Source organism: Mya arenaria, chromosome 8, assembly GCF_026914265.1.
Source record: "Mya arenaria isolate MELC-2E11 chromosome 8, ASM2691426v1".
NCBI classification, from domain to species: Eukaryota; Metazoa; Mollusca; class Bivalvia; order Myida; family Myidae; genus Mya; species Mya arenaria.
The window spans coordinates 42,718,854-42,733,731 of NC_069129.1; the positions used below are offsets into that span (position 1 = coordinate 42,718,854).

General features: G+C 39.8%; 1 protein-coding gene across 4 annotated transcripts in view; it reads right to left on the reverse strand.

Annotated features, from left to right (window-relative positions):
* The window catches only part of LOC128242140 (pregnancy zone protein-like), a 364,302-nt gene that overhangs the window by 294,954 nt on the left and 54,470 nt on the right, over nt 1-14,878 (reverse strand). For all 4 annotated transcript variants that reach the window (XM_052959201.1, XM_052959199.1, XM_052959197.1 and 1 more), the window contains exon 12: nt 333-446. In XM_052959201.1, the coding sequence (XP_052815161.1) occupies nt 333-446 (114 nt within the window). The remainder of the gene's footprint in view (nt 1-332; nt 447-14,878) is intronic.

Consider the following 14,878-nt stretch of genomic DNA (forward strand, 5'->3'; position numbering starts at 1 on the left):
GGTTGCTGCCTATGTTTTAATAAAGGTTTCAATATCCATCAGTCTAGTACGAGTCCCTATCAGCGAGTTGGAAAAGTATTGTTCTTCTAAAGAAAAAAACTTGACTGTACCAGCGTGGATTCGCTCCACACTACAACCATGTTTATTTTGTTTTTCATTCTTTATTTTTGTTTTGTGCAATTTAGGTATCAGAGTAAAATAAAATAAATATAAGTGTTTTCAGAACATGGATGGATCTGGTGCCAAAAAACATGAGCGTACCGAATAATTAAAAACTCCATTGATATAGTTTATTTGTTTATATGTACACAAATCTTATGCGCTTTTACTACCTGGACTTCACCAGATGGTTGGTACGGTGGAATGAACCTTGAGGCATCTCCTCCGTACTGGGGAAGGACTATGAGATCGTATAATCCGAAGTTGAAGTCGTAACTTCCAGAAAACTGAAATAAAACAAATATGCGGGTATTGTCATTTGATAAAAAATGATAAAGGTTTCGAAGTTTTAACTTTCAGTAAGCCATAAAACGTACATAGGGCATTGTCATGTTCACCGAAATGTGTGAATGCATATTTAAGATCATATTTGATGTTGAAGTCGTAACTTCTAGAGAACTGCAATATAACAAATACGGGACTATAGACATTTCATGCAATGAAAAATGAAATAGTTGCGATCGGATAACAAACATTTACCCTCAATAAAATAACAACGAAATGTCCGCCAGGTATGGTCATGTTGAATGGAAATTTGTGAAACGCATATTTGTGATCATATTTGATGGTGGTAACTTCAAAAACAATGGACAAAATTATTTCTACTGTACGACTGTATTCATTAAAATATTGTGATTAAAAGAGTTGAGAATGTAAATCCATTGTTTATTGGTGTGTGATACTATCATGTGATTACTGAGATAAAAAATAAAATAAACAGCTTTAGTGAGTTTTTACCGCTTTCCGCTACAGTTCGTGGCTTTCCGCAACAGTTCGTGGCTTTTCGTAACATTTCGTGGCTTTCCGCAACATTTCGTGGCTTTCCACAACATTTCGTGGCTTTTTGTAACATTGTGTGGCCTTTAACACTGAACTCATACCGCATTTCTATGTGAACCTTATGTTTTCTTACATTAAGAGCAGAACGATTTCATTGTCGCCAATTGTCTTATCGGGAGTGTACAAATGACGGCAATAAATTGCACATAAGTAGGCAACAGTAGCCGGTAATATTCCCTGACCGAATACAACATTTGTAACAAATTCTATCATAATCTGCATCGGGATCATGACACCCAATAGTCGCTCAATCCATTATTAGAAGTGTTTTCAAATTGGAATGTTAAAATTGCGTTCTATCCTATCGCCGCATTAACTCCAATCCACGGTGCTCCACAATCAACTCAATGCTATAGGGTTTTTTGTTAAGTAAATGAAATCGCTAAAAGCGTTGAAAGGCTGTAGGCGCGAAAAGCGTTATTTTTTAAAAGCCAACAACAATTCTGTTCACAGGCATTAAAGCTTCACTCTCATAAATTTACCATTTTAACAACATTTTTTTTTGCCTTGCAGAGAGCAAAATTTGGCGTATATATCTGCAAACCAATGATATGAGATTGCTGACAAAATATCAGATCGTAGATTTTCATATTTCCGTTCGTAAATGAATGTTTATGGCTTAAACAGTTACTAACGGTTTAAGAAAAATCCATAAAACATCAATTTTTAAACTTAGATATAAAAATCTGCGATCTATTTTTTGTAAGCAGTCTTCTTAAAGTGATTTCCATGGAATTTCGCAAAAATTGGCTCGTTCCAAGACAAAAAATAAACAAGTTGTCAAAACGTTCAATCTATGAGAGTGCAGCTTTAAATATCGAATCCAAAAATATTTGAGTCGCACCAAACTGTCATCGATAAGTGCCAGTCATAACCTAAGGGTTGGGGATACACTGTTATTTGATGATTTTAATACTAGTAGCTAGTTACATAACAATATCTGATAAACCTTTATTTACATGGATGTATGAACATTTGCAATGCTTTTCTGAACAAGTCCACCCCCTATTGCACGGAATCATAAGATTTTCTGGTCACTGGCCGCTGTACACGAAGTTAGTAAATAGATTAATAGAGACCAAGATGGTGTTGATTTTCTCTCTCCACGTAAAATATATTTCAATACGTTACAAGCGTAACAAAATTGCTTCTATCTCGCATGATTATTGCAAGTGAGAAGTTAATTAAACGAATCCCGATATTGACTGAGGACGTTTTGACTGTTTGCTGTAACTGAAATAAGGCAGAGTCTTTTAGTCAACATATTTCCATTTCTTTGCGTAATCTATGATAATCAATTCCCCTCGTTTTCTTGACAAAATGTGTTAAAAATTCTTCGGGTTGCTTTCATAATCAAATTAACGTTTCAATAGCACAATTTAATGAGTGTTTTTAAATTAAGTGGTCTTTCAATTCGAACTTTTTTAAACCGCATAATACCATTCCTCCCATTTTTAACCCCGGCGCATCGATTATTTTAACATGGCATTTCAGTGATTGTAGATCTGATGATAACTGTTTACAATTTGCAGTACTGCAGGGCTAAATCATACAAATGTTTCATCACAAGATCTTGTGTAGCCTGAAGGATGCAATCTATATATTGTCCTATTAGACCAATACATCACACGAACGTGAGTAGGCGCAAAGATCAGGAGTCTCTTCGTGCCTGCGGGGCCGTGCCTGGTCGACCCATGTTTGTATACACGCAGACGTTCGAACGAAGTTAAAATGCAAATATGCAGTTTTGACGTCTGTTTCAAATTAGCTACAGAAATTGTTTATTTTTTTGTCTTTTAAAGGATTAACTTGGCAGGTCGGGAGCAACCAGGCAACTATTTATCGTTTAAAAGACCAAACTTTACGGCTAAGATTTTTAGTGTTCAGTGCTGCGCAAATGACTTTATAATGCCAGTGCGCATGCGCTAGCTTCTAAATATCTCACTTAATAAAACAATCAATGACGAAATGTACATTTTGGCGGATGTTTACGTTACTTAATGGAAGTTTGGGGACTTGTTATCTGATTAAAGGAATGTTTGCTGGTCAAAGCTATTCTACATTAATTAATACATGTGGACCTTTTTGTCGATCCCATTGGCGGAGGCTTTGGTCTGAACACTCAATGTTTATACAGGCTACCAATGGTCTTGTCCTTGCAGGCGGAACGAAATACTACAGTGTGTGTATACTACATGGTAAATACTTCCTAAGTGTTACGTCGGAAGGCATCAATTTGCTTCGAATGAAAACTTAAAACTAAAATAACTTTTCTTTTTCTCCACCATTTTAAATGAAGCAAAGGGCAGTCTATGCCGCTTATAGAGCCTCGCCTTCGTTTTATAACCGGAGTTTGATAAGATGTTTAGTTTCCTCAACCACTTCGGCAAACCTGTTTCCAAAAAAAAGGTTTGACAGTGCCGTCAGGCGGCGGTTTTGTAAAGTGGTTTGTCGAAATGTTTAAAAAAAATCTAAACTCTCAATCAAACTCTGATAAAAGTCGAAGGCTGGGCTCTGTAAGCGGCGTAGACAGCACTACTTTTCATTGAAAATGGTGAAGAAATGAAAGTCATTTTTGTTAAAATGTCTTTATTCGAAGCAAAATATTATACTGTCCTATAGACATCAGATTGTTTTGGTATCTTTGTAACGTACAGATCATTTGTAAGATCGCCCCCCCCCCCCCCCTTCCAAAGGTACGGGGGTATAACGGGGATAGTCAGGAAAATGGGCCGTGTTTTTACTTTCCAGGTGTCCCCGCAGTGCCGGGTGACTGCGGTGGTTTCGTCTTCGCGCCAAAAATAAATAGCGGGGAATGGGCTTTACCTAGGGTCCCTGAGGGTGCGGGTGCATTTGACGGGGATTTTACCATCAGTTCATCTTCACAGGGCGGGGATTTTACCCGGACTTGGCTGAACCAACAGTCAAAGTCCCCGCTATTTCCCGGACCTGGGGGCCGTGGTTACAATTGACTGGTACAAATTGACAAAGGTATTTTCCATGTTTGCGGCACAAAATACGATCAGGATCAGATTGTGTTCAGTCTATCTGTCTCCTAACAATGGCTTTACTTCAATATTACACCTGTCTAAAAGGTTTTTAACCATTACAGTTCCGTTTCCAATTACTACTAACAAATGTGTCTGCAATGAGGCTTCTGCACAGAGTCTTATATATCGAACCTTGTGTCTCATAGCGGCGGTGTTAGATTGTAAAACACTGACAATTCGCGTGACTACCGTACAAAGAGCACCGAAGGCGAATGTCAGCACGCGTCTGTTAGTCAAAACCACAGTACTTGGTATTTGGACAGCATTTTTGGCCAGTCAAGCTAACTGATTCGAGCGATTTGGTCCCTATGGTGATCTCTTGGAATGAGAATCATAAAATAAATGTGTTCTAGTACGCTTTTTGGCTCTACGCACGGACGGGTACCAGTCACGAGGAAAACATATCCCCGGTTCCCGTTCGCGCGTAAAGTTGAAAAGCGCATGCCGGGTCCGGCCGGTGTGCATGGTCAAAATTACTGGCGAAGATTTGTGTGTCTGTAAATAAACAGTATTCTTGGCAGAGTTATCAGAGAAAATTGCGCAAACGCTACTAGTTTGTGCTTGTTGAGCGATTTCACCTTGGAGATAACTTCCTTCTGAACATGCATGCGACGTATACAGTTGTTTTATCGAAAAAATTCTTGTAGATCTTAGCTCGTTTCCATACATATGTCTCAATCCGAAATCTGCTAACCTTCATAACTTGTGAATGATAAAGATTGTATGAAATTTTACCATATTTAATATATAAAAATAAATGACCAAAGGTGGATTATTTGTTTATAATGTGTATCATAGTGTGCTAGAACAATATTTTTTTTAATGATTCTCATTCCAAGAGATCACCATAGGGACCAAATCGCTCGAATCAGGTAGCTCGACTGGCCAAAAATACCAAGTAACTGTGGTCAAAGCGGTGCTTGACTAAACAGTTAATAAACCGAAATGGGATATCAACACGCGTCTGTAAATCAAAACGGCGCATAATTCAATAGTTAATAAAATAGCTGTGTGAAGTTAGCTAAACATACGACATTGGACATTCAAAATCGAATGTTGTGCTGGCACGACATTGGACATTGGACATTCAAAATCGAATGTTGTGCTGGCACGACATTGGACATTGGACATTCAAAATTGAATGTTGTGCTGGCACGACATTGGACATTGGACATTCAAAAGTGAAAGTCGTGCTAGCACGACATTGGACATTGGACATTCAAAATCGAATGTCGTGCCAGCACAACATTCGACATTGGACATTCAAAATCGAATGTTGTGCTGGCACGACATTGGACATTCAAAATCGAATGTTGTGCTGGCACGACATTGGACATTGGACATTCAAAAGTGAAAGTCGTGCTAGCACGACATTGGACATTCAAAATCGAATGTTGTGCTGGCACGACATTGGACATCGGACATTCAAAAGTGAAAGTCGTGCTAGCACAACATTCGATTTTGAATGTCCAATGTCGTGCCAGCACAACATTCGATTTTGAATGTCCAATGTCCAATGTCGTGCTAGCACAACATTCGATTTTGAATGTCCAATGTCCAATGTCGTGCTAGCACGACTTTCACTTTTGAATGTCCAATGTCCAATGTCGTGCCAGCACAACATTCAATTTTGAATGTCCAATGTCGTGCTAGCACAACTTTCACTTTTGAATGTCCAATGTCCAATGTCGTGCCAGCACAACATTCGATTTTGAATGTCCAATGTCCAATGTCGTATGTTTAGCTAACTTCACACAGCTTAATAAAATATGAGTGCTGTACATAAGCTTACTGTCTATTAAAGCTTCCATCTAATATATTAACCGTTTTGACAATCCTTTTTATTTATTCTTTTGTCTTAGAAAGAGCCAGTTTTTGCGTTAATATCTGGCAACCAGTGATATATGACTTCTGACAAAAGATCCGATCGTAGTTTTTCATATTTAAATAAGACAATTTATGTTATTTGGCTAAAAGCCTTTAATCACGACTTAAGAAAAATACGTTTTTTGGAAGTTTTCCAATCAATTGAGATCTGTTCTTTTGTGATTTATCGTATATGAATGAATTGAAGGCATTGGCGCCAAATCGGCTGATTCTGAGACAAAAAACTAAAATAAAAATAAAAACTGTCAATATGTGAGAGTGAAGGTTCAATGGATTAATAATGTTTTCTATTGGTTTTCTAGTAATGGCCAATCTTAAATTGTGTGCAAGATGACGATGCCGACGACGCCGATAATGATGACACCAACGGCAACGACAACGATGACACCAATGGCAACGACAACGATGACACCAATGGCAATGACAACAATGACACCAATGGCAACGACAACGATGACACCAATGGCAACGACAACAATGACACCAATGGCAATGACAACAATGACACCAATGGCAACGACAACGATGACACCAATGCCAATGACAACAATGACACCAATGGCAACGACAACAATGACACCAATGGCAATGACAACGATGACACCAATGGCAATGACAACAATGACACCATTGGCAACGACCACGATGACACCAATGGCAACGACATTGATGACACCAATGGCAATGACAACAATGACACCAATGGCAACGACAACGATGACACCAATGGAAACGACAACTATGACACCAAAGGCAACGACAACTATGACACCAATGGAAACGACAACGATGACACAAATGGCAACGACAACGATGACACCAATGGCAATTACAACGATGATACCAATGGCAACGACAACGATGACACCAATGGCAACGACAACTATGACACCAATGGAAACGACAACAATGACACCAATGGCAACGGCAACTATGACACCAAAGGCAACGACAACGATGACAACAAAGGCAACGACAACGATGACACCAATGGCAACGACAACGATGACAACAATGGCAACGGCAACTATGACACCAAAGGCAACGACAACGATGACACCAAAGGCAACGACAACGATGACACCAAAGGCAACGACAACGATGACAACAAAGGCAACGGCAACTATGACACCAAAGGCAACGACAACGATGACACCAAAGGCAACGACAACGATGACACCAAAGGCAACGACAACGATGACACCAATGGCAACGACAACGACGACACCAATGGCAAGACAACAACGACACCAAAGGCAACGACAACGATGACACCAATGGCAACGACAACGATGACAACAATGGCAACGGCAACTATGACAACAAAGGCAACGACAACGATGACACCAAAGGCAACGACAACTATGACACCAAAGGCAACGACAACGATGACACCAATGGCAACGACAACGATGACACCAATGGCAACGACAACGACGACACCAATGGCAAGACAACAATGACACCAAAGGCAACGACAATTATGACACCAATGGCAACGACAACGATGACACCAATGGCAACGACAACGATGACACCAATGGCAACGACAACGACGACACCAATGGCAAGACAACGATGACACCAAAGGCAACGACAATTATGACACCAATGGCAACGACAACGATGACACCAAAGGCAACGACAACGATGACACCAAAGGGAACGGCAACGATGACAACAAAGGCAACGGCAACTATGACACCAAAGGCAACGACAACGATGACACCAAAGGCAACGACAACGATGACACCAAAGGCAACGACAACGATGACACCAATGGCAACGACAACGACGACACCAATGGCAAGACAACAACGACACCAAAGGCAACGACAACGATGACACCAATGGCAACGACAACGATGACAACAAAGGCAACGACAACGATGACACCAAAGGCAACGACAACGATGACAACAATGGCAATGAAAGCAATGCCACCAAAGGCAACGACAACGATGACACCAATGGCAACGACAACAATGACACCAATGGCAATGACAACAATGACAACAAAGGCAACGACAACGATGACAACAATGGCAACGACAACGATGACACCAAAGGCAACGACAACGATGACACCAATGGCAACGACAACGATGACACCAATGGCAAGACAACAATGACACCAAAGGCAACGACAATTATGACACCAAAGGCAACGACAACGATGACAACAAAGGCAACGACAACGATGACAACAAAGGCAACGACAACGATGACACCAATGGCAACGACAACGATGACACCAATGGCAACGACAACTATGACACAAAAGGCAACGACAACGATGACACCAATGGCAACGACAACGATGACACCAATGGCAACGACAACGATGACACCAATGGAAACGACAACGATGACACCAACGGCAACAATATCTCACATTTTACCTAAGAAAAATAAACAATCTACTAAAACAGATACTGTGGGCGTGCGTAATTACAAAATACGTCCTACTTAATAGGTTGACGAGGATTAAGATTATGCATCGTAGTTATACGCCACAAACTAAGTAATGGATGGCGTTTATATTTGGTCTGCCAAACAATTAGGGTGGCAGGATGAACGCAACTTGAGCACAGACTGAATTATTGAGAAGATAAAATAAATGAAAGCTTTCTTAATGGTGAGCGCGAAATGTCTCTACAATAGCGAGATTGTAAATAACCCACTTAATAAAACAAATTAAAATCTAAATAGAAATTTGACGGTTGTAATCTGCAAATGGTTTTTTGTTTCAAAGCTGTTCTATATTTGTATTTGTGAATCTGTCCGGCAATCCCGTTGGCGGAGGCATACGCCTGGGTCGGTAATCATAAAACATGTTAAGTCATTCCTTAACTTAAGTCATTTTCTTCAGGTAAGGATCTCATTGGTCATATGATAAAATGAATTAATAATATCTCAAACAATTCATTCGCATTTATTTAAAATGAAATACAAACTTATTTTGAGAGAAACACATGTACCTTTTTTATTTTTTTAAGAATTTGATTCAGCTAATATTACCCGCAATGAAAAAAGGCATCATAATCAGACTTTTACAAAACTGTCAGACATGGTTACATAAGCGAAACCAAGAGTGCTGTTAATTAATTATGTATGATCTCAGTTAACTTCATAAATCGCTTCAAAATAGAACCTAATTAATCTTTTTCTATATCCAGTTTCGGTATGCAAAGCTTTTCGGATGGAGGAACATCAATAAGAGCAGTAATATCTCCAACTCTGTGAGTAGATGCGTTCAATTATGTGCTGCACATCTATCAAAAGTAATTGCTTACTTCCCTTAAACAACCTTAGCATGCTTTAGCAGAAGTAATCATTTGCGATTGTCATTGCACACGCACGCACATTGTAAATAAGAATGCTGCCTCTTCTACAAGGGGCGTCCCAGAACAACGTATATCGCTATTGCTTGCAAGCGCATCCGTTGTATATAAAAAGTTGCATCTTCTACGTCCCAGAATAACGCAGACGATCGCATTTGCTTGCAAGTACATAGGTTGTATATAGAAATGCTGCATTTTCTACGAGGGGTGTCCCAAAATAATGACGATTGCTATTGCTTGTAAGCATGTAATTATCTTATTTATAACAATGCTGCCTCTTCTAGGAGGGGCGTTCCAGAATAACGCAGTCGATCGCTATTGCTTGCAAGCACATCCGTTGTTTATAACAATGCTGCATCATCTACGAGGGGCGTCCCAGAATAATGCAGACGATCGCATTTGCTTGCAAGTACATAGGTTGTTGTAGAAATGCTGCATCTTCTACGAGGGGTGTCCCAAAATAACGCAGACGATTGCTATTGCTTTTAAGCATATATGTTGTTTATAACAATGCTGCATCCTCTACGAGGGGTGTCCCAAAATAACACAGACGATTGCTATTGCTTGTAAGCATATATGTTGTTTATAACAATGCTGCATCTTCTACGAGGGTCGTCCAAGAATAAGGTAGGCGATCGCTATTGCTTGACAAGCACGTACGTTGTTTACAAGAATGCTGCATCTTCTACGAGGGTCGTCCCAGAATAACGTAGGCGATCGCCATTTCTTGACAAGCATGTTCGTTGTTTACAAGAATGCTGCATCTTCTACGAGGGTTGTCCCAGAATAACGTAGACAATCGCTATTGCTTGACAAGCACGTACGTTGTTTACAAGAATGCTGCATCTTCTACGAGGGATGTCCCATAATAACGCAGACGATCGCAAGTACTTGACAAGCACGTACGTTGTTTACAAGAATGCTGCATCTTCTACGAGGGGTGTCCCATAAATAACGAAGACGATCGCTATTGCTTGACAAGCACGTACGTTGTTAACAAGAATGCTGCATCTTCTACGAGGGGTGTCCCATAAAAAACGAAGACGATCGCTATTGCTTGCAAGCACATACTTATTCTACGAGGGGTGTTCCAGAATAACGTAGACGATCGCTATTACTTGACAAGCACGTACGTTGTAAATAAGAATGCTGCAAATTCTACGAGGGATGTTCCAGAATAACGTAGACAGTCACTATTGCTTGACAAGCACATTCAATGTATATAAAAATGCTGCATCTTCTAGGAGGGTCGTCCCAGAATAACGTAGACGATCGCTATTGCTTACAAGCACGTACGTATTCTACGAGGGGTGTTCCAGAATAACGTAGACGATCGCTTTTGCTTGGCAATAACATACGTTGTATATACGAATGCTGCATATTATACGAGGGGTGTCCCAGAATAACAAAGACGATCGCAAATGTAGACCGAATGAAGGACGGGGAGTTTCTGTACATAAATAGGAGCTCTTTAGCATGTCTTTAATTGGTGAGACTCGTACATCGGGTTGAAGTTTTTTATTTGGACCGTAAACACATCATTGATTTTTTTCTTACAAACATGAATTTTAAAATGACGAGGAAAATTGCATATAATTTATGTACATTTCACCGTATTGCGCTTGCGACCTTGTAATAAGTCGTGTTAGCTAACGTCATGATATTTCTCTAAAATCGTGTTTTTATAGATAATTTTTTCTCCCACCTCAGATAAGTAGATCCAATAATTCAACCATGCTACAAATTCTTATCTTGTCCACTGGCGAAGATAAAATGTCCGTATGGAACTCCTTTTTAATGGTCACCACATTGTAATTACCTCCCTTGTTGAAGACTGTCGTCTGTAGCATCATGGAAACCTTGTTTTGTGGCAATATTTAGAACGCTTATTAATTATTTCTCGCTTCAAATGTCACCATAAAACAGTTTTCTCACACCTTTCAAGAAATAATGCTTCACTCTCCTAGAACTATTTAAAGACCGATTTGATTATTAACATAATCTGAATCACTGCGCGTTTATCCATGCCAACCACGATTTTTCGCATATCCATACGCAATTATTTTCACTAAGCACAAAAGAGTTCCAACAAAAATACATTTTTACTTAATTTTGTTTAACTGGGGTGGGAGAAAAGGCATCTACCATAGCCGTTCGTGTAAGATAGGTTCATCCCGACCCTTGCGCAGGGTGTCTTGCGGAAACTCGGTAAACCTCGTTTCCGAAAACACCCCACGCTCTGGTCAGGATCTTACACTCTCGGCCATGGAAGATACTTATAAGTTCGTCATTTTCTCATTAAATTACTCGTAGAAATATATATATACGATCGCGATCCATTGAAATGTCAAACTTCACTTTCATAAGCCAAACATTTAATAATTATATTGACATGTTGTGTACTTCAGCTCAATAAAATATGTATAACCCTAACCATAGGGTCATGGAAATAAGAAGTCGTGCGATCTTTCGCGTGACTCATCTTGCATGCAGGGTGTTAGACGCTGTTTGTCTGCGCAGCTTAATTCGACGGAAGTGCCTGTCCGATGTGTAAGGAACGTTTGTCAAGATAAGAAGAAAAAATATAATGCAATAGCGACATGTTCATATTCGTTTTTGTTTCTTTGTCTGCGACACATAAATCCCTCTATCTTGACGACCAAATGGCTTCAGCAAATAAGAAGTGCCAATAAACGATGACCATCGCCAGCCAAACACATATTGTTCTGGTATAATTGCACTAGCGGATCCGGGAATAGAGGGGTGGGGGCGGCACCCGGCGTCGAATTTAACTTTGTTTGTGTATGTAGAAGAAAAAAAGTAATAAAATGCGCTCTAAACGCACCTTTTCGGTCTTGAACTGTTAACAAATTCTTAAAGGGGATACTCCCGGGGTGGTATTCAATATAGTTCTTATCCTTATCCTTAAACATGCCTCAGTGATTCCATTCAGTTGATTGGTCAATTTATTTTACAGTCCAATCAAAAAGCTTAGATTTCACTCTTAAATTCAAGATTGATCTAAGTTGTTTATAGAATATGGCCCCCAACCCACGTTTAGCATTCTAAACCATAAACAACCGGTTCGGAGGGAGGAATGCATGTCAAAAGTTTGCGCCCCTCAGTTACACCCCCTCTGATATCAATTTCTGGATCCGTCCCTGAATTGTGAAATTAATGATAAATTGGTATTCGCACTGTTGGCACGTAAAAGGGTGTAATTAAACGCACAGTATGCGTGACGTCACGCGCACCTGCTAACAAAGTCTAGCCATTCTAATGGAGAGCGAAAAATAAACATTTCTTGTCAACATTTAAAGCAGAAGTTGAAGTTGACTTGTCGAAACCTTTTGTTATTTGTGGACCGACCATTAGCAATGTCAAATCCATAGAAAGCTAATGAAACTGATATTTTAAAAATAAAAGCAGATTTGCAAACTTTGGACAGTATAAAGAATAATATATACAACGTGTATTTTTGAATGTGAGTTAAAAGTAATCATAATTATGATCGAATATGTGCGTAAATAAAAACATTGTTCTACATTTTTTTAACTAGAAAATATATACGACACAACAGTGAAATTTCAATAGATTCCGATAAGAAATCCGTATTTTACCATAAGCGCTTCGTATTGCTTTGATTGGAATAGAAAAATATTTACCATTGTTGTGTTATTTTTTAATTATCGTCCCGTTTTGCACGTTCTGGGAGACTTATAGTTTAGCCCTCTTATATAGAAACATGTTTTTACAAAGTGTCAAGAACTGAACTTGTTCCGAGAAGAAGAATGACCAGCAGCAATGCCACATCTGCAGTCAACAGATATCTAAATCATGCCATTAAATATGAAACAGCAAGTCCGAGAAAGTTTATGCCAATAACATTACTTAAATTATTGATATCGTGTGTGCCTTGGGCCTTTATACCAGACAGCGTGCGTGTTCGAAGCAGAAACAATCGAGAGACTAATGGTGTAGCAAAGAAAACGGTAAAAACAAGCTTCTTATAATAGGTCGGCGATCCGGGAGGGCGCTCCCTTTTTATTTATTGTCAAAAATGTAGCTTAAAAAAGGAACGGTTTATCAATTGCAGAACGCTTTTCATATTTTCCACGGTACACGATAAAGTGTGAAGTACAGTATGCTTGTATTAAATGTATTCTTTAATTAATAACTGCCAGATCGGGTAACAAGGGGAATCCACACTAGTCCGGTCGGGAAATGTGTGTGAGTTTACGGCCCGATCGGAAAACTAAAAACTAGCGGGGACTGCCCTAAAGTGTTTTTTTTCCGGTCGGGAAATGTTTGAATATTTACTGCCCGATCCGGAATCTAGCGGGGACTGCCCTAAAGTTTAGTTTTCTTTTCGGTCGGGAAATGTGTGCCTATCTACTTCTCGATCGGAAAACTGGCGGGGGCTGCACTAAAGTTTGTTTTTTCCGGTCGGGAAATGTGTGTCAGTTTACTGCCAGATCGGAAAACTAGCGGGGGCTGCACTAAAATTGTTTTTTTCGATCGGGATATGTTTGTAAATTTACTGCCCGATCGGAAAACTAGCGGAGAGTGCCTTAAAGTTGTTGTTTTTTTCGGTCGGGAAATGTGTGTCTATTTACTACCGATCCGGAAACTAGTGGGGACTGCCCTAAAGTTTTGTTGTTGTTTTTTCCGGTCGGGAAATGTGTGTCTATTTACTGCCCGATCCGGAAACTAGCGGGGACTGCCCTAAAGTTTTGTTGTTGTTTTTTTCCGGTCGGGAAATGTGTGTCTATTTACTGCCCGATCCGGAAACTAGCGAGGACTGCACTAAATTTTTGTTGTTGTTGTTTTTTTCCGGTCGGGAAATGTGTGTCTATTTACTGCCCGATCCGGAAACTAGCGAGGACTGCCCTAAAGTTTTGTTGTTGTTTTTTTTTTCCGGTCGGGAAATGTGTGTCTATTTACTGCCCGATCCGGAAACTAGCGAGGACTGCCCTAAAGTTGTGTTGTTGTTTTTTTCCGGTCGGGAAATGTGTCTATTTACTGCCCGATTCGGAAACTAGCGAGGACTGCCCTAAAATTGTGTTGCTGTTTGTTCCGGTCGGGAAATGTGTGTCTATTTACTGCCCGATTCGGAAACTAGCGGGGACTGCCCTAAAGTTGTGTTGTTGTTTATTCCGGTCGGGAAATGTGTGTCTATTTACTGCCCGATTCGGAAACTAGCGGGGACTGCCCTAAAGTTTTGTTGTTGTTTTTTTTTCGGTCGGGAAATGTGTGTCTATTTACTGCCCGATTAGGAAACTAGCGGGGACAGCCCTAAAGTTGTGTTGTTGTTTATTCCGGTAGGGAAATGTGTCTATTTACTGCCCGATTCGGAAACTATGGTATAATCATTCAGTAATTCCCGTCGGGAAATGATCGTCAATTTATTGCCTAATCGATAAACTAGTGAAGCTCCCTGCAGCGTATTCCGTTCGAAATGTTTATTAAGTTTTTGCCCGATCGGTAAATTAAAGGATTCCCCTTCAGTAATTCTCGTTTGGGATTTTTTTGATTATC